Source organism: Alternaria atra, assembly GCF_907166805.1.
Source record: "Alternaria atra isolate CS162 genome assembly, contig: 24, whole genome shotgun sequence".
Lineage (NCBI taxonomy): Eukaryota > Fungi > Ascomycota > Dothideomycetes > Pleosporales > Pleosporaceae > Alternaria > Alternaria atra.
Window position 1 is genome coordinate 496,372 of NW_025091322.1, and position 20,531 is coordinate 516,902.

At 49.2% G+C, this 20,531-nt stretch overlaps 1 protein-coding gene across 1 annotated transcript; it reads left to right on the forward strand.

The window, feature by feature from the left end:
- Positions 1-14,537: 14,537 nt before the first annotated feature.
- On the forward strand, positions 14,538-16,300 carry ALTATR162_LOCUS5053 (uncharacterized protein; the record flags this gene model as incomplete). Its single annotated transcript, XM_043312670.1, has 2 exons — positions 14,538-15,276; positions 15,717-16,300. The coding sequence occupies 2 exons, from the start codon at positions 14,538-14,540 to the stop codon at positions 16,298-16,300; spliced, it is 1,323 nt and encodes a 440-aa protein (XP_043168605.1).
- Between the last annotated feature and the right edge of the window lie 4,231 nt (positions 16,301-20,531).

Here is a 20,531-nt window from a genome sequence, read left to right on the forward strand (position 1 = left end):
CTTCCTTCTTGTACGCCTGCTTCAGCGGGGCAAAACAACCCACATCAAGTGGCTGTAGGATGTGCGATGAGTGTGGAGGCATGCAGAGGGTGATAATATTGCTTTCCTCACACAGATCCTGGAAGGCGAGCGACTTGTGGCTCTCATAGCCATCAATAATAAGCAGCCGGTGACTACCCACTGTGCGAGCCTCTGTATGCTGGATAAAGTGCTGCAGCCATGCAAGACCAAGCTCGTTTATTGTCCAGCCATTCTCACTAACTCCTATCCTCCAATCTTTAGGGTTGTGATACCAGGCCTGGTTATGGTTCTTTGCCTTGAAGATGAAAAAGGGTGGGATGGACCACCCCATCGCGTTGATGCCAGCAATCAGCGTTGCCCACTCACGATCGCCAGGCTGAACACCAAGTGGCTTGAGACGTCTCTCAGAGGCTGTTACTACCTTAACAGACCCTCTAACGCCTATCTGGAAGCCAGTCTTATCAAAATTATAGACGTCTTCATCTAGAATCCCATACTTGGCCTTGACGTTGTGTACAAGATTGAACCAGGGCCCAATAATAGCTGGGTCGCTGCAGAGGACTCTCTGATGATCCTGCTGTCTTGTTACCTGAGATTTGATCTCAGGTCTCCGGCGTACAAGCCTGTAGGTCCAGTTTTCTCCAACCTGGCCACCACTACGTGTAGCTAGTAGTTGGTTGGCCATTTCTCGCACATAGTTAAGCGTAGGGGCGAAACCTCGCGCGTCAAGCTTCCTTATATATTGTATAATCGCCTCCTCTTCATGTCTCTGGAGTTTTGATCGGTTGGGTTGAGTATCGCGTCGTGAAGCCTTCCCAGCGCGTCGATTGCGGAGAGTGCTTTCATGTATATCGTAGCGATGCGCGGCTTGTCGCTGGGTAAGCGACGCGTTAGATTTCATAGCTTGGATAGCCTGGATGACTCTGTCTTCAGTAGAAAGCAGTTCAAGATTTGGTAGTTGAGACATTGTAATAGAGAGTTGAAAGTGGTGGGGGCTTGGCAGAGTGCGCATTTCGATGGTGTGCGCATCTCGATAGTGGGGCACGTTAGCAAGTTCGCTAGCTAGGAGATGACTTACTAGTACAAGAAATCGGGGTCTATCTACCCCGCAGCGGGGTATCAATTCAAATCAAGTTATCCAAATCAAATCAAAATCAAATCAAATCAAATGCTTATGTAATCAAATCAAATCAATCAAATCAAGTATTGCTTTGATTTGATCCGTTGCGAGCCCTGTCGATGGGAGCCCTCATATAGCTGGCGAATCAAGCTTGACGGGGCAATTGTGAAAGCACAAAGACCAAAGCAAGAAAAGTACACTACTGAGATCTACGCTCACATAGCCCGACCTGGTAAACGTGTGATGCAGGAGTCAATCTTCGCATGCTAGGAGAAGTCTGATCCGGAACCCGAACCCACGGATCACGCCGAGAGGAACTAAACCCCAGCTTGTGTCAACCTGTCCTCCCGAAGAGACTAGGATCAATGAGTGCAACGTCGGCCGATGGGTACCTGCGGGGGAGATGGCGTGTATCGGGCGCACATTGAGCCTTGTTAGTACAAGCGCTCTTCCGGTGAGTCCAGCAACATCGGAGCCGGCGGTTTGGGCTTTGCGCGATCCGAGAGCCGGTCCGACGTGTCTCTGCCGAGAACCTTGAACCAGCAACCCCGTCCGGCGCCACGCCGCTTGAGTGTCCTGAACGGGCGTTGTGCATGACGGCGCAGGCGGCTCTGATCAGGGTCACTCTGTCATGATCCGCGGAGAGATTTGTGGGCAACGTTGTTGGCCTATGGCCATGCTGCAGATGGATGAGCGCCGTCAGGGCAAAGCTGCTCCCGTGATCTGCAAGCTGAAGACGGTGTAGAACTTTCAAGCAGCAGGACTGGTGCGGCGAGCATGCTGTGTTTGGCGGCTGTTGTTTGCTGTGTTTTTGCTCTCGCTTCGTTCTTCGAAATACATGCTTGTGACATGTTTGTGTGGTTGCACGTAAGCTTTGTACAACCATGCTATGCAGCATTCCAGCCCGTAGCTCTCAGACGGGAAGGCATACGAGGATCGAAGTGTCCGCTACGAGTTGAGACCAGTAGGAAGCGCGGGGCCAGATATCCCAGCTTGAATCGAGACGGCTTGTGTAGAGCGCATCGGCCTGGTCATCCCGGACCTGTGCGAAGACTGTACCACGGTGTTCTTTGTCCCACTTCTCACCACCATCGCCGACCAGACCTTGTCCTTCACCTGAGACTCACTGACGTTTAATGCGCACCTGGTCGAGATGTGCGCGACCACAGTGGCTGCACGAACAATCGGCTTGCAGCAGCGTGGCCGGAGCTTCTTGACAAGCGTAGAGTTGACCCTAGGAAGATCGCGCCTCTGGGCAGTGATGCGGCAATCGCTGCTGGCTGTGAACAACGAGCGGCCCTCCTTCGCCATGCTCCTGATCTAGGTATGTCGGTTCCTCCCACCATATTGCAGTCGTGGTACTACCCAACGATTGCAATGACAACGTTTGGCTCTGTGCTCCGTTGTACCAGTCCCAGGCAGTGTTGCTAATAATATAAACAATACGTATATTGGCAATATGACACCCTAACAATATTATTGTATTGTGGGCAGGTAAGTATTGTATTACCCAATATAGAGCTGATTGATATTGTACCGTATTGCCAAGAACCCAATATACTGTCAGTGTTACAATACATCCCATATATCCCTCATCCTTCTACTGCGACGGCTACATTATCGTCACCTTCAAATTCTCGTAACCCAAACCATGACTTTAGGCACTCTAATGCTTCAATAACATCACTCCCAAGTCGATTTCGACGATCTGTAATGGTTATTTTTGCCCCAGAAAAGAGTCGTTCAGGTTCGGAAGACATTGCAGGAATTGATAGTATGTCCACAGCCATTTTGCTCAAGTTTGGGTAGTTCTTTTGTTGTGTATCCTCTAGCCACCAGGCGAGTGCGCTTGTGAAACCGTAGACCTGCTCAGACTTACAATAACGCTCGTATTCGTCGATGAGACGCGTTGGTTGTAGAGGCCTGTTCCTCCAATTCAAGAACTCGTTCGTAGTCGTCGACGGCACCTCGGGTCGAGGAAGAGGCGGCTCAACAGGTCTGTATTCGTCCCAAAGTGTCTCGATTAACTTCTTCGACGATACAACCCACTCCTTCTTCCAATTCTCTTGTATGTAGTGCCATTTATGTGAAGGATGGAGCACAATTGCCGCAACGTACGCTGGCGATTCGTCGGTAAGGCAATAGTACTTGTCCAGTTTCGCCCAACCCGAGTTATACATCAGCGCCATCATAGGATCGTCCTTATGTGCCTCCTTCCCTGCTTCGAATTGGGCCAAGATGAAGTCCATAGCCAAGAGAACGTTGTCGAGTGTCGCAAACGATGATTCGAGGCCTTGATAGCCATTTTTAGCTTCTCTAAAAATGACTTGATCTTCTCGAGTACGACCCAGTCCTCCGAAGAGAGCTCATCTCCAACACAATCTGCTTCCACCCATTTGTCAAAATAGCCATCGATTGCGTGTCTGAGATCCAAAGCGGCTTGTAGCATGATATACCACGAACTCCACCTCGTGCTGTTGTCTCGCGTAAGCTTGCGGTTATAGCTAATGGCCAGGAATTTTGACTGCGCTGAACACTTCGTTGGATGAAAACGACGAAGTTATGAAGCTTGCCAGTGGGCCTTTTTGCCGCCAGTTCTCGATCTGTTTCAGTGTCACATTATATGTGCCGGGATCGTCGTCTTCGAGGTTCTCATTGTCGGTAACGAAGATGAAAGCTTTAGCGGCGAGGTTGATAATATGGCCTTGGCAGCGAAGTCGGTGAGATTTGGGATCGTACTTAATATCAAATCGGCGGAGAAGGCCTGTGAAAGTCAGGTTTAACCAGAAGAGACACTACGTCGTACTGACGAAGAGAAAGGGATCTCATCATTGTATCGTTATTGCCCGCATTGTCCATGACGAAATATCCAAGTTTTGAAGCAAAGCCCCAGTCTTCAACCACTTCCATAACTGCCGCTGCAAGGTTCTCACCATCATGTTCACTGTCGATATCTTTCAAGGCTAAGACACAGTGTTCCAGCTGACCGTCTTCCGTAACAAAATGAGCGACTGCTCCTAGGATGGCCAAGGAGTTGGGGGAAGTCCAAAGGTCGCAGCTGATGTGAATCCTTGACTTTGCTGACTGTATACGTTGCTTGACCTTCTCTTTATGACTTCCATACTGCCGCATAATCCATTTCTTGATGGTCTCGTGTGTATCTGGAAGCCAAGTATCGATATCGTCATTGAGGTAGGCTAGGAATGCTCGGAACTCAGGGCATTCCACAAGCCGAAAGGGGAGAGAACAGGCCGTAAGAAACCTGACGTACAGCACTTCGAGCTGATCAGGTTCGATCGAGTCTCCGAATTGATCGTTGAGACGACGACGTTTTCGGGGATTTTCTGCTGCCGAAACACGAGCTTGTTCGAGAATAGTTCGTATATTTGCAACTTTACACGTTCGGGGGCGCCTCTTGAAGGCCGTGACCGTCAGGAGGACGGTCCATTAGATGCTTTGCAGGAGCCGCAGTACCCCAGAACAGGCATAAGTTCTGTTACAATGCTTACAGCGCCACTCTTCTTTCTAGTCCGTTCATTGTAATATCTCGTCTCTATGTCCTCGTCTGGCATATGAGAGAAGACCCATGATGTTCGTGGCTTGGTAGAGGAGACTAAAGATGCTGTGCGAGGACGCGTTGGTTGGCCTTTAGAGGTTTCGCACTCTTCTAGGTCATAGAATTGCTGGCTAGAAACCTCCAAAAGACTGCCTGATACTGACGAACCTCTTTGTTGCGACGTTTGTACAAAAGGAAGGCGTTGTTGAGGCATGGCGGTAACCTCTGGGTCTTGTGGTGTGATAAAGGTGGGCAGAGGTGAGGAACGCGCTGATGTTCGCAGACGACCGCCAGTTGGCGAAGTTAACGCGCTTCGACCTTCCCTCACGCGTTTCTTCCCCGCGTTTCTTCCCCGCTTGATCACGTGTCGGGCTTAGTCGTCAACAAAGAAGTGCAATTTGCCGACAATAGGCAACCTAATATAGACAATATATTGCTAATATAGACATCCTTATATTGTATTGTCACAATATTACAACCCACATATTGTATTTGTACAATATTAGAAAATGCATATTATATGATATGTATTGTAGTATATTACTTTATTGTCATACTATTAGCAACACTGACAATAACTTCACATAGAAGTACCTCTAAAGTTGTGCAGATGCCGCGTGGTCAAAATGCGAGGAATATTACAACAATCAGCAGCTGAGTTAGCAGCATCGATTCCCTAAAGATACTGATCTTCCACCAGCGTACTATGCAGCTTAAATACTCGATCCATCTCGCAAGTAGGCATGGTTTAGGCAAGAATGGGTTCTCGAAGGTGACGAAGAAAAGCAGAGGTGGTTTCGTAACGCACAATCGGCCGTGAAGCAGCTCTAAGAGACAGAGTACAAGGGAAGGTACCTTGTTGAGATGCTACCACCACCAGCCAGGAAGGAGAGAGATCCTAACCCAGCATTTGATCGCCAGAGGGAACACAGGCGTATTCGAATAGATGCTCCGGTCTCTACAACTGATTTGTATGAACAGTACATCTCTACTAACCAGCTTCATGACGAAGAGGCAGGTTGCGATGAGGCTATTGCGTACTGGCTATTTCGCTACGACTCCCAAAGAGATCTCGCTCGCTTCGCTCTAGACATGTTTGCGATCTCGCCTATGTCGGATGAATGCGAACGTCTTTTTAGTAGCGCGAAGCTTACTGTTGTCGATCGCCGTGGTAGGCTGAAGCAGGGTTGCAAACAGATAAATCGAATTCAAATCTAACCAAATCAAATCAAATCTATCCAAATCAAATCAAATCAAATCGGGGTAAGCCTCATCCAAATCGAATCAAATTGCAACGCCCAGATTTATTTGGATATTTGATTATTTGGATAAGCCCCGCAGATGAGGACTCGTTCAATCACTGTCCGCCGTCTGCTCAGTTGAGCCAGCCAGTTTGCGTACCGTACGGCGGGTTTGCTTTTTATCAGGGGCATAGTAGGCTTGCTTTTTACAAGCACGGTTACTAACTATGGAACATATGTTGAGCCTGTGTCGGCCATGCGCGAAGAGTGGCTCGGCGAATCTATCCTTCTATTCCACCGTCGCTCCAAGCAGCGAGCGTAGTAACTAGTCTAGAAGTCTACAGTCCTCGCTAGCATTTGACATAGCGCAGTCTCCTAACGCCGACAGCACATCAGCAGGCCTTTCCACTGCGCCTTCTACCGCTTACAGCAACCTTGACAGCCCCATTAACTTCAACCCATCCGAGCCCAGCAGAGAGGGGAGGGGAGACACACCCCCCGCGGTCGGTTACACCGGTTACGAAGGCATCAATTGGAGCCGCCTTCTAGGCTATTGCATGCGCAAGCATAGAAGGAGGGTGCGGACAGGATAGGTGTGGGAGCATGGATACGACATCGAGAAAGCCGGGTCAGGTCGACGTTCCTAGCTCTGTAAGGAGTGTCATCGAAAGAGGGCTACAACTACGCACATATACGATTCTGCATCCACAAGTTAAGCAAACAGCTATATGGAAAGTGTCTACTAAATTAACAAAGATAGGCAACTGCCGCTAAAGAGGAAGAAACAACGCACGCTTTTTGACATGGCAGACCTGGACTCTCATCAGCCGAAGGACCAGGCTTTAATGAATGCTTTTATAGCTTCATTCGATCCTATTCATTTTCAAGCTTTGCTCATTCAATAGGTAGCCTGCGACAATATGCCGTTCAACAAGCTTAAAAGTCCCTATTTCCGAGACCTTATAGGATACGCAAACGGTGCGATTATCAAGTCAGGGAGTCTCCTAACTCACAGCACCATGCGGGAATAGATTGTACGGTCCTTTAATCGCCATAAGGGGGTTGTAACAGAGCTTCTCAGCTGCTCATTAGGCCGGATTAACATTTCCTTTAACGCCTAGACCTCCCGCAAGTTTACGTCCCTTCTTAGTCTTACTGTGCACTTTCTTAACGACGAAGGGAAGTTCCGTACATTCCTTCTAGGCCTGCCACAAATCGAGGGTCGTCACAGTGGCGAGAACCTTACAGACCGCGTTAGTGAAATAATTCACGAATATGGGCTAGAGGATCGTATTGGCTACTTCGTCACAGACAATGCAGAGAACAATAACACCTGCCTTAAAGACCTAGGCGCTGAGTTCGGCTTCGACAAGCAGCACAGGCGGCTTCGTTGCTGTAGACATATTATCAACCTCGTCGCCCAGTCCATTCTCTTCAGCACGGACGCCAATACCTTTAAGGAGGACTGCCAAGCCAACAAAGAGGTCCAAGACGAGATAAAGCTCTAGAGGTCGAAGGGCCCAATCGGCAAGCTGCACAATATTGTCCACTAGGTGCAAAGGTCAGGACAGCGCATAGAGAAGCTCCACAAGCTCCAGCTTATTAAGAACACCGCCTTGAATCTTGAAGACAAAACAACGTACAATGTGATCACGGATAACGCTACCCGCTGGAACTCCTCTGAGGCGATGATGGAACGGGGTTACCAGCTTCGGAATGCGCTCGACTCTATAGTCTAGGCAGAAGCTACGGAGTAGAATCAGTACGTGGCCAGGAGGACTCAGAACGGGACAAAGCCGATGCCCAAGAAGAGCCAAAAGAAGCCTGCGATTGTTGACGATAAGATGTCTGCTAAGGACTAGTCAGTGATTTCAGAGTACCTAGCTCTATTAAAGCCGCTAAAGACAGCTACCAAGCGCCTCGAAGGCCAACCTAAAGAAGGTGAGCCAAATCCAGCTTCCTGCCGCTTAACTTTGTGTTTATATTTTTCAGGGAAATTCGGTGCAGTCTAGGAGGTTCTGCTAACAATAGAGTGGCTTCTAAAGCATCTAGAAGAGTCAAAGATACAACATAAACGAGATGAAGAACCACACTTACAGATTAGTTGCAATCTTAGTTAGATAAAGCTAGACCAATACTACACTCTCACTAAGGACAGTCCTGCATATCTCACAGCCCTTGTCCTCCACCCCGCCTTTCAGTGGTCAACTGTCAAGTCACAATAGGCTGATCATCCCAATTAGCTAGTGAGAGGAAAGGCAGCCGTGCAACAACTGTGGGAGGAATATCGCATCCTCCCTGTCGAGTGGGATACGATACCTAAGCAGCCCACTGTTACAAGGAAGACCACCGACCTAGATGACTTTATGGCGTCCATCAGAAAGCCCACCACGCAACCTGCACCTTTACCTTCAGCTACGCACGATAAGTACACAGCGTGGATTGCCACTGCCGATCCAGGCGACTGCTCGGTGGATGATCCGATTCAGTATTAGCTTCTCCGAAGACGCCAGTATCCACGTCTGTCACGGATAGCAATCGATCTCTTTTCAATTCCTGCGATGTCGTCCGAGCCAGAGCGAATATTCAGCCTTGCAGGACACATAGTTACAGCCCAGAGAAGCCGACTGCAAGCGGATATTATAGGAGCAGCTCAATGCATCTCCTCGTGGGAGAGAAGTGGGGCTATCCAAATATCCAAATAGATCCAAATAGATCCAAATCAATCCAGATCAAATCAAATCAAATCAAATCGACCACGGGTCTATCCAAATCAAATCAAATTGAAGGTCAGATTTGATTTGATTTATCTGTTTGCAAGCCTGGGCTGAAGGCAGATATTATAGAGGCTTGTGAATGTCTCCGGGCCTGGTATGGAAGGCCCCAAATTGAAGATAACAGCAATAGCGAGGATAGTGAGAATGGCAACGATATAGTCGATATCTACTAGTATATACATTCTCTTTCTTCCTTCTACAACTTCAACCTCATTCTTGGCGGTCTTGGCGGTCTTACTGGTCTTACCGGTAAGACCATACCGGTTATTACATAAGCAGCTGGTATGGTATGGTTTGACCTCCATACTATACCATACCGGACCATTCCGATCACTGAGTCAAACTAATCTGGGTGTTTGAATCTTGCGATTGCAGGGATGACTGACTGTGAAGCTGTTGTGTTACTGTAAACGTTTGAAGAAGTACCATATCGATCCGTTCATGTAAAACCTCACTATACTACGACGATTTATCAATTCAGTCACACTTCTTGTTTCAGCTTCCAAAATGTTCAAGGTTTCGCTGTCAATGTCGGCGAGCTGACAACGTGCTTTAGATTTTTCATTCTAAACTTTCGTAATCATGTCCATGCATCGTCAATTTGCGGCGAGTTTCCTCTCAAATAATGTACCGCTCTTACGAGTGGGAATGAAACCATTGTCGCGACCACAGTTTCGAGTCGCCACCACATCTTTGAGCTGTCCGAAAGAGCCGAGTAACATGCTATCGAAGTGTGTGTAGTAGGCGTGCTTCACCGCAGTCTGCACCAGCCAATCGCCGACTTCCACCCCAGAGACTCGGAGACGTTCGGCCAATCTCTTCCCCTCCAAGGAAAGGTCATCAGAAAGCAACAACGTCATTGTTTCCAAGAGGCTCGAGTCGCCAACGTCCTGGCGTCAAACGAAGACGGGTGGCTAGCGTGAGCGGAAGAAGCATGCGAGCGAGTGAGATACACCAGCGTCACGCTGTTTCCACGCCGTTGGCTGCCGACGCGGCTTCTGTGGTGGTGTTAGCTAGCTCGTACGGCGCACCGGTGCCTGGCAGTCCTCCTCGTTCTTGTGATGTGCACATCCACAAGGGTACGTTGCCGTGGAACAGACTTGTGTCATCCCAGCACGCTGCATAGAACCTCGCGCCCTCATCTGGGGAGTGCTACAACTCAGCGCTGAACGCTGGTGCGTGAAAGGCCGGTGGCAACATGGACCAATCCTTGTCTCTACCGCCAGTCCATTAGCGTAATGCACGTTTACAACCTAAACCACAGTCCTGGCGTTGATCGTCCTGTTGCAGAGACGACCTCAGATCAGAGCGCAACAAATCACCCAACCTACCCCCAACCACACGAAGCATCCTGATTCAGCAGAGCTCTACGACGCAGAGCCGCCAGTGCCCTCGTAAGAAGAGGGGTGCCTCCAAAAGCAGGACATATAGGGAGTCTCGATTATCAACGCCTGCACCACACATGCGCAGCTTGGGCTCGGGGATTTATGGCGAACCGTCGCCATCAACTTGCAAGACGCGCAACAAGTTGGGCTACTGTCGGAAGTCGGTAGCGTGCGGTAGGTGGATGGAGAGGATCTCTGTGAGCCTTCGAGAAGGACTGCGCTGACGGCCTCGATTGCTGCAGGACATTGCCGAAAGAGAAAGATCCGGTGTCTTACTGTTCCGGACCACGCACAAGGTCGATGTTCGAGCTGCGTTCGATTGGGAAGAGAATGCGTCTTCTATCCCGTGGAACGCAAAACCGACACGGAACGTCCTTCCAGCGCCGCAGAAGACTTGGGCGCAGGTTCACGAACAATACGAGTACAACAGGCAGCCAACCCCCATCCGGCTCCAAGAGAAATGCATTGGCTCTCAACCACTGACTGCCTTTGCCTGCCAATGATCGCCCAAAGTTCATCCCTGCTCTCAGTCTGTTGCCAACAGTATCCACAGAGAGCAAATTGCACAGACAGGAGCGAACAAGGTCTTGTGGGTGGAGACGGTCCAGTCACGACGAGCACCAGCTCCATGACTGCAACCACTGGTTACCCAGAGAACGATACATGGGGCCAGCAACCACCGGTCCAACCACCGACTCAACCGATGTTCTCCAGCGAAGGACTACCGCACCAGCATCCAGGCTGCGGCATTCATTTTCACGACTATGCACAACGGGCCCGTCCATATCCCTATCCCACAAGCACGAACGCGAACGAGCAAGCATTGCGCAATGCTGCTATGGGCGGTCGAACGACAGTGCCCCTCTCATTTCCGATGCCTCTCACATCACCGATGCCCCTCACATCACCGATGCCCTACCCGCATCAAGCCTATGCGCTGGCCTGGGACCAGTGTTGCTAATAGTATGACAATAAAGTAATATACTACAATACATATCATATAATATGCATTTTCTAATATTGTACAAATACAATATGTGGGTTGTAATATTGTGACAATACAATATAAGGATGTCTATATTAGCAATATATTGTCTATATTAGGTTGCCTATTGTCGGCAAATTGCACTTCTTTGTTGACGACTAAGCCCGACACGTGATCAAGCGGGGAAGAAACGCGGGGAAGAAACGCGTGAGGGAAGGTCGAAGCGCGTTAACTTCGCCAACTGGCGGTCGTCTGCGAACATCAGCGCGTTCCTCACCTCTGCCCACCTTTATCACACCACAAGACCCAGAGGTTACCGCCATGCCTCAACAACGCCTTCCTTTTGTACAAACGTCGCAACAAAGAGGTTCGTCAGTATCAGGCAGTCTTTTGGAGGTTTCTAGCCAGCAATTCTATGACCTAGAAGAGTGCGAAACCTCTAAAGGCCAACCAACGCGTCCTCGCACAGCATCTTTAGTCTCCTCTACCAAGCCACGAACATCATGGGTCTTCTCTCATATGCCAGACGAGGACATAGAGACGAGATATTACAATGAACGGACTAGAAAAGAAGAGTGGCGCTGTAAGCATTGTAACAGAACTTATGCCTGTTCTGGGGGTACTGCGGCTCCTGCAAAGCATCTAATGGACCGTCCTCCTGACGGTCACGGCCTTCCAAGAGGCGCCCCCCGAACGTGTAAAGTTGCAAATATACGAACTATTCTCGAACAAGCTCGTGTTTCGGCAGCAGAAAATCCCCGAAAACGTCGTCGTCTCAACGATCAATTCGGAGACTCGATCGAACCTGATCAGCTCGAAGTGCTGTACGTCAGGTTTCTTACGGCCTGTTCTCTCCCCTTTCGGCTTGTGGAATGCCCTGAGTTCCGAGCATTCCTAGCCTACCTCAATGACGATATCGATACTTGGCTTCCAGATACACACGAGACCATCAAGAAATGGATTATGCGGCAGTATGGAAGTCATAAGAGAAGGTCAAGCAACGTATACAGTCAGCAAAGTCAAGGATTCACATCAGCTGCGACCTTTGGACTTCCCCCAACTCCTTGGCCATCCTAGGAGCAGTCGCTCATTTTGTTACGGAAGACGGTCAGCTGGAACACTGTGTCTTAGCCTTGAAAGATATCGACAGTGAACATGATGGTGAGAACCTTGCAGCGGCAGTTATGGAAGTGGTTGAAGACTGGGGCTTTGCTTCAAAACTTGGATATTTCGTCATGGACAATGCGGGCAATAACGATACAATGATGAGATCCCTTTCTCTTCGTCAGTACGACGTAGTGTCTCTTCTGGTTAAACCTGACTTTCACAGGCCTTCTCCGCCGATTTGATATTAAGTACGATCCCAAATCTCACCGACTTCGCTGCCAAGGCCATATTATCAACCTCGCCGCTAAAGCTTTCATCTTCGTTACCGACAATGAGAACCTCGAAGACGACGATCCAGGCACATATAATGTGACACTGAAACAGATCGAGAACTGGCGGCAAAAAGGCCCACTTGGCAAGCTTCATAACTTCGTCGTTTTCATCCAACGAAGTGTTCAGCGCAGTCAAAAATTCCTGGCCATTAGCTATAACCGCAAGCTTACGCGAGACAACAGCACGAGGTGGAGTTCGTGGTATATCATGCTACAAGCCGCTTTGGATCTCAGACACGCAATCGATGGCTATTTTGACAAATGGGTGGAAGCAGATTGTGTTGGAGATGAGCTCTCTTCGGAGGACTGGGTCGTACTCGAGAAGATCAAGTCATTTTTAGAGAAGCTAAAAATGGCTATCAAGGCTCTCGAATCATCGTTTGCGACACTCGACAACGTTCTCTTGGCTATGGACTTCATCTTGGCCCAATTCGAAGCAGGGAAGGAGGCACATAAGGACGATCCTATGATGGCGCTGATGTATAACTCGGGTTGGGCGAAACTGGACAAGTACTATTGCCTTACCGACGAATCGCCAGCGTACGTTGCGGCAATTGTGCTCCATCCTTCACATAAATGGCACTACATACAAGAGAATTGGAAGAAGGAGTGGGTTGTATCGTCGAAGAAGTTAATCGAGACACTTTGGGACGAATACAGACCTGTTGAGCCGCCTCTTCCTCGACCCGAGGTGCCGTCGACGACTACGAACGAGTTCTTGAATTGGAGGAACAGGCCTCTACAACCAACGCGTCTCATCGACGAATACGAGCGTTATTGTAAGTCTGAGCAGGTCTACGGTTTCACAAGCGCACTCGCCTGGTGGCTAGAGGATACACAACAAAAGAACTATCCAAACTTGAGCAAAATGGCTGTGGACATACTATCAATTCCTGCAATGTCTTCCGAACCTGAACGACTCTTTTCTGGGGCAAAAATAACCATTACAGATCGTCGAAATCGACTTGGGAGTGATGTTATTGAAGCATTAGAGTGCCTAAAGTCATGGTTTGGGTTACGAGAATTTGAAGGTGACGATAATGTAGCCGTCGCAGTAGAAGGATGAGGGATATATGGGATGTATTGTAACACTGACAGTATATTGGGTTCTTGGCAATACGGTACAATATCAATCAGCTCTATATTGGGTAATACAATACTTACCTGCCCACAATACAATAATATTGTTAGGGTGTCATATTGCCAATATACGTATTGTTTATATTATTAGCAACACTGGGAACATCGTGACATGTAGATTCTGGGTGCGCTAGCTAGCACCCAGATTCTGTACAGCTGATTAGAGTGAGGCACGACTCTTAGCGTTCCTCGCTAGCCAGTGCTGTAACAAAGCTACTATTTTTCATTAGTAAGGTGAGGACTATTTTCCACACCTCATAACATCACATGTTGATCTATTATGCCAGCATTACGTTATCGCTACTGCATATGTTGTACAACTCTCGCTCCTGAAGTTAGCTGTTTCGGGATCCCACTGATTCCTAATCAATGCACCATCAGGGTCCAATCACCCCACCAAAGATCTTCACACATTGTACCCCGAAGCTGTACTGTTTGTGCCGCGTCGGCTGTCAGCCAAGCCAGCCAACCGGCCCTAGCTACGGAGAAAACGCGGTTGAAACCGAGTAGGATGTAACCAATGAACCAACCAACCTGAAGCTATCCTGCCTCAGAGATAGTCTCTGCTTACACGTCAATCACTAAGCCATCCTTTAGATCACTAAGCCGTCCTTTAGATCACTAAACCATCTTTTAGATCACTAAACCATCTTTTAGATCACTAAGCCATCTTCTAGATCAGTAAGCTACTGATAAGTGGTAGAAACAGGGACGATTCGCATTCCACTTATCACTTGAATATCAGCTCAGAAAGATATAAACCCTCGATTGATCAGACTCGCTTCTGGAACTATACTGGTTCTTAGACCCATTTGCTCTTACTAAAATCCCTTGCAGCCTATTTTTCCACTCCATTTTGTCAGTCCGCTCGAGATGGCATCCAGAGGCATCGATGTCCATCCTAAGGGCTACCACCCCTCCTCCCTTACCCGAACAATTTTTGATATTATCATCATCGGTGCAGGTCCTGTCGCCAACTTCGCCGAAAACCGTCTTGCACGGGCCGGACTTAGCGTTGCCGTGGTTCAACATGAACTATACGGCGGCGAGTGCCACTTCTTTGCATGCGTTCCATCCAAAGCACTTCTTCGGCCTGTTGAAGCTCTCGAAGCGGCAAAAGCAGTTGGCGGCACTCGAGAGGCAATCGGCAAGAAAAAACTTGACGTTGATGCTATATTCGAGAGAAGAGATAGGATCGTCGATTCGTGGGATGATAACAACTGGATTTCCATTTCTAATGGGCCTAGTGGCGCCACACTTGTACGTGGCTTTGCACGTATTGCTGGCGTGAAGAAAGTTAGCATTCAGCCGCATGGCGAGGAGCAGAGATATCTTCTTGATGCGAATATTGCAGTCATTGTTGCAACGGGTTCTTCGCATGTTGTGCCTTCGATTCCGGGTATCGAGAATCTGGAAGAAGGGAAGGAACTATGGATCAACCGCGACGCAGTTGCCGCGAATACGGTCCCTGAACACTTAATTATTCTCGGTGCCGGACCTGTAGGATGTGAAATGGCGACCTTTTATTCTGCCGTTGGCTCTCAGGTGGTGCTGGTTTCATCCACTGCGGAAATCTTGCCTAAGATTGAGCCGCAGGCCGCGAGTATTGTGCGTAAGAGCTTGGAGGCAAATGGCGTTCGTGTGAAGCTCTCATTGCGCGTTTCCAAAATTGAGAAACACGCCCCTAGCTCATTGAGTGCCACGCTATCCAACGGGGAAACGATTTCGGGATCCGTGATTCTCAACGCGACAGGACGAAGGCCAAGAACCTACGACCAGTGTGTCCATCAATCAAGTAAGTTACTTGCTTGACACCAGGGCTCCAAGCAACTGTGGGCCCTTTGGACCGACCGGTTCAACCGGTTGCTTTAACGTAAGCAGATCGTCTTGGAGTGATTGGCCAGTGTTGCGCGTCGGTGCTTAAGGTTCCAACTAATTTAGTCCGGCCCACTGTAGTGCTCTAGCGCCCTGGTGTCAAGCAAGTAACTTACTTGGTTGATGGACACACTGCCTACGACTTTGGACTCGAGAGCATTGGTCTCACTACCGAAGGCGAGCCGCTGGATACGGATGCAACTCTGGCGGTTCCGGTATCCGGAAGCACTGAAGATTGGCTATATGCCGTTGGGGATGTGAATGGTCTTGCTCCCACTACTCACATGGGTGTTTATCAGGCACGCATTGCCAGCAATGCCATTCTGTCCTCTGTCCAAAACAACCAACCGTCTATCAAGATCAATCCTCCTATTGGATTTACTGTGACAGAAGCGAAGCGCTTCCAAAACACGTTTCCTCAGGTCATCTTCACAGAACCTAACATCAGTACTGTTGGTCACACTTTTGCTTCAGCTCAGGCCGCAGGCCTGAAAGTCAGGGCTATAGACAGTGACTTCTCCATTCCAGGAGCATGGCTGTATGGAGATGGGCAGCCAGGCTGGGCTAGATGGGTAATTGAAGAAGAAACTGATAGATTGGTTGGTGCAACGTTCTGTTGCGTTGAGGGATCTGAGTTTGTGAATGCGAGTCAGGTGGCTATTTCGCAATGCCTTTCCTTGAGAGAAATGGTACATGTAGTCCCTCCATTTCCTACCCGGGGTGAAATCTGGTCTTACCTACTTAATGCTGCTGGGTATTAGATATTAGCATATCATTACCTAATAACAGGACGTACTCCGAAGTGCGGGGCACGGTAGGATTAACTTGCCATTCTCTCTCTAGTCCGCCTCTCGTATGTGATCTCTTAGGGCCTGTTCGGTCCCCAGTTTCAGTTTCAGTTCGGTTAACGCGGAGGTGGCTTTTTAAGCAGCTGTTACTGCTAAAGCGAGCTATACCTAATAAGTCGTGAATCTGGAGGCCGTGTTCGGTAGCGTTTTTCCAGTTTCAGTTCGCTAGTACGCTGACGCCTGCTCGTGCTGCCATCCTTGTTGGCATAATACTCGAAATCGCGATATGGGGGACCAAATATCACCATCGCAAGCGCAGATGTACACTCACCGTGCCGGGGAGTCGCTTTCTATAGCGTCGTCGCCCGCACCAACTCAACTCAGCTGGCAATCGCCATCGTCGCCCGCGCCCACGTCCGCGCCCGCCTCTGTAGTACTAATATTGCCCCCACTACTACCGTCGTCGATTGTTAGTGTTGTAAATTAAGCCGTGCGCGTAGTATAGTCGAATAGGATAGAGAAGGCGCTAGTAGTTACACTTTGGAGGCTGTTGACGCGGAGTACCGTGCCCGTGCACTCAACGAGCCAGTTCGGCCGACGAGCCACCCGAACAACAACAGGACTCCAGAAAAATGAGGCTGTACAGCCACCCACAAAAGCGATCATCGCGAGATTTCTTGGTGTACTAATATATAGATGTATGCGAAACTTTCTATCTACTCAGAATATTTTTTAGGTGGTCGTGCTGAGCGTGTGCGGGTGGACTTGGTTGGAGGAGGCGGCGGCTCAGGTGCAGCCTCAGGCTCAGTTCAAACACCAACAACAAGACGACGCTTTGTCAGATTATTTGCAGGTTTGTGTGAGGCTTTTCGCTTAGGCTTATTAGGTGTATCGTGAGATTTTTTGTGAAGTTGCAGCGTCGCGTTGCTGCTTTTTGAGAGCCCTCGCGGCAGCTAGTTCCTTAGCCCGCGCTTTCTTCGCCTTGCGCCTCTCCTTAGCGGCTTCTTGCCGAGCCACCTTTGCAGCTTCAGCTTGCTTCTTTTTGTATAAGCTTGCCGCCGCTTTCAGCCCTCTATCGTGAGTTTTCTGGAGTCGTTCTCGCTTAGCTTTGTTCCGTTTCACGGCCTCGCGCGCGTTAGCTTCGCGGAGCTTCCTTGGAAACCAGAAAACTCCAGCACTGTGGTACTCCTCGCGCTGCTGAAGGTCTAGAGTATTGCGCTTCTTCTTGTGCTTCTTCTTGGTGTTAAGCGCGTCTCGTAAACCAGAGTTTTCCTCGCGAAGAAGCTTGTTGTGGACCTGTAGCGACTCAACTCTCTCCAGCAGCTCCCTGGCTCTAACTTTGGCCTTATCCTCAACCAGTTCTTCAAGAAAATAGGTGATCTTCTTGCGAGTATCGCTGCCGCTGCTGTGTTCAAGTTCTAAGTCGTGATCTTGTCGCGAAGTGCGGTTTTTGAAGCGCTTTAGTACAGCGTCCGCATCTATTGGCTACACCCCTGTAGCTTGAAAACTCTTCTTTATCGTCGCTGGCTTTATCGTAGAGCTCCATGCCGCCGAGAAGTTTGTAAAGAAAGCTTGTTTCGCGCTTACTAGGTTTCCTTGCGATTGCTGGAGCTGGCGGTTAAGCTCTATAGTGTAGTACTTCGCGAGCGGCGAGAACAGCACTACGTTAAGCGGCTGAAGGCTGTGAGTTGAGTGCGGGGGAAAGATAGCAAGCAGGATTTAATTGGCGTCGCAAAAGTCGATTAAATCAGCGGTAATGTAGCTGCTGGGGCCGTCAAGAATTAGAAGTCGCCATCCGCGTTGCGCTTTGGCTGTAGTATAGCGGTTGAACACCTGTTCGAGCCAGGCAAGCCTGAGATTATTGTTCGACCAGGCTGTGGGCGAGTTAGAGAAGAAAACCTAATGTTTGCCAACCTCTACGTTGTCAACCCAGCTCGATTGAATCCCGGATGTCCCCTAGTAAACGAGGGCGGGCGGTAGTGCTTCTCTAGAAGCGCATACGCAAGTAATAAGCGTTACCTATTCTCTATTACTATCTTTAATCGCTTTAGTACTCTCTTTTGACTGCTAAGCTGCCTTACTAAAGACTTGTTTTAAGCGTGAGGCGATACTGACAAAGAAGCCCTTCTTATCTATATTGTACGTATTGCGCTCGTCAACCTCGTACTTGCGCATCTTGGAGTGCAGTAGATTAAAGTATGCTGCGTATCTTACTCTACTGTTGGCGTTGAAGCGCTTGCGATCGATACTGGTGCTCTATTTGGTGGTGAGCTGGTCAGCGTGGCGGTTTAGAAACTGAGTAACCCAGCTTTCAGAGACCTCCCACTTCGCAACCGCGCTGGCGAAATTTGCTACTATCTCGCGCGTCGGTGGCAAGCCTCGCTCTGCACATTTTTCTATGTATCGTACAAGTTCTAACTCCTGTTGTGGGTTGAGTAACAGTCGCTCGCGCTGCTCCTCTTCACGCGGGCGCTGAAGACCTTGGTGTCGCCGCGACAGCGTCGTTCGGTCAACTCCAGTTTTTTTTGGCAACTTCGCGGTACGAAATTTCATCTCCTGGTTCACGCGATTCGATTTCTTTAATCGTTCTTGAATCGGGTCCATGGTGGTGGAGTTATGACGCGTTGAAGTTGGGACGATTATATTGTTATGATGTTCGGGTGGCTCGTCGGCCGAACTGACTCGTTGAGTGCACGGGCACGGTACCGTGTCCGTGCACCCAATGTGCACAATCAGTCAATGCGCGGTACGCGTCGCATACACCCTTTTTTGAGTACTTACTGCACAACGCCACAATGGGCCTAAAAGAAGCGCTTGCAGAGGCAGATACTTTCGAACGCCAAGAAGATATTCCGTGGTCGCAATTGTCCACAAAGCATGATGTGGTGCGGTCAACGTTGACGCGACGATGGCGAGGCAACACGCGTTCCCGTGAAGAGGCAGGTTTGGCACGCCGCAAACTGCAACCACCACAGGAGGCAGAGCTTGTCAAGTACATAGATAAACTCTCAGAAGAACACTTACCACCTACAAGGGAGATGGTGCAAACTTACGCATCAGATGTTGCTCAGATACCCGTCTCCGACGCCTGGGTTGGCCGCTTTGTCCACCGTAATGACGATCAGCTCACCTCTCAATGGTCAACGTCTATGGACCGCGATCGTCACAACGCTGATTCTGGTGAAAAGTACACACGTTACTTTGAGCTTCTGCACGAGAAGATACAGTTCTACGACATCCTGCCGGAGAACACTTACAATATGGACGAGAAAGGCTTTATGATTGGAGCTGTTGGTAGACAGAAGAGGATCTTTAGCAAGAGGCTGTTCAAGAAGAAGCAGTTTAAGCAGATGCTACAGGATGGCAATCGCGAGTGGATAAGCTTGTTAGCGTGTGTTTGCGCCGATGGTACAGCGTTGCCGCCGGCTCTTATCTATGCGGCTGACTCCAACAACATACAATCAACCTGGGTGGAGGACGTGAAGGTAGGAGAACATATGGCCTTCTTCGGAGTATCAGGCAGTGGCTGGTCGAACGATAGTCTTGGTCTTGCCTGGCTTCAGCAGGTGTTTGAGCGCTTCACGGCACCGAAAGCTCGAAGAAAGTACCGCCTGTTGCTTGTGGATGGCCATGGGAGCCACCTAACAGAAGAATTTCTAGAGTATTGCCACAGGCATAAGATACTATTGGGTATCTATCCACCTCATAGCACCCACACGCTGCAGCCGCTCGATGTGGTGATGTTTAAGCCTCTTAGCACAGCATACTCAAAGAAGCTAGCAACACGCCTTCACAAGCATCAAGGCTTAGTCCTTATAACTAAGGCTGACTTCTTTAGCCTGTTCTGGGATGCTTGGGTGAGCAGCTTTACTGCGAAGAACATCTTCAGCTCGTTCAAGGCAACAGGTGTACACCCCTTCAACCCCGACATTATACTCGATCGCTTCACCAACGACGACTCAGACACCTCTAGCAACGCGTCAGAGGAAGCTCCTACATATGGCGGTGAGGCATGGCAAAAACTAAATACAGTTATAAAACGCGCGTTAGGTGGTGCCTCAGAAAAGGACGCATCTACTATTCAGCAATCGCTCCACCACATGGCTATACAGAACACCCTCCTGCAGAGCGAAAATGAGGGTTTGCTTGACGCTCTTACTGTCAAGAAAAGGAGAGAGATAAAGGGCAAGCCTCTTGACCTGCT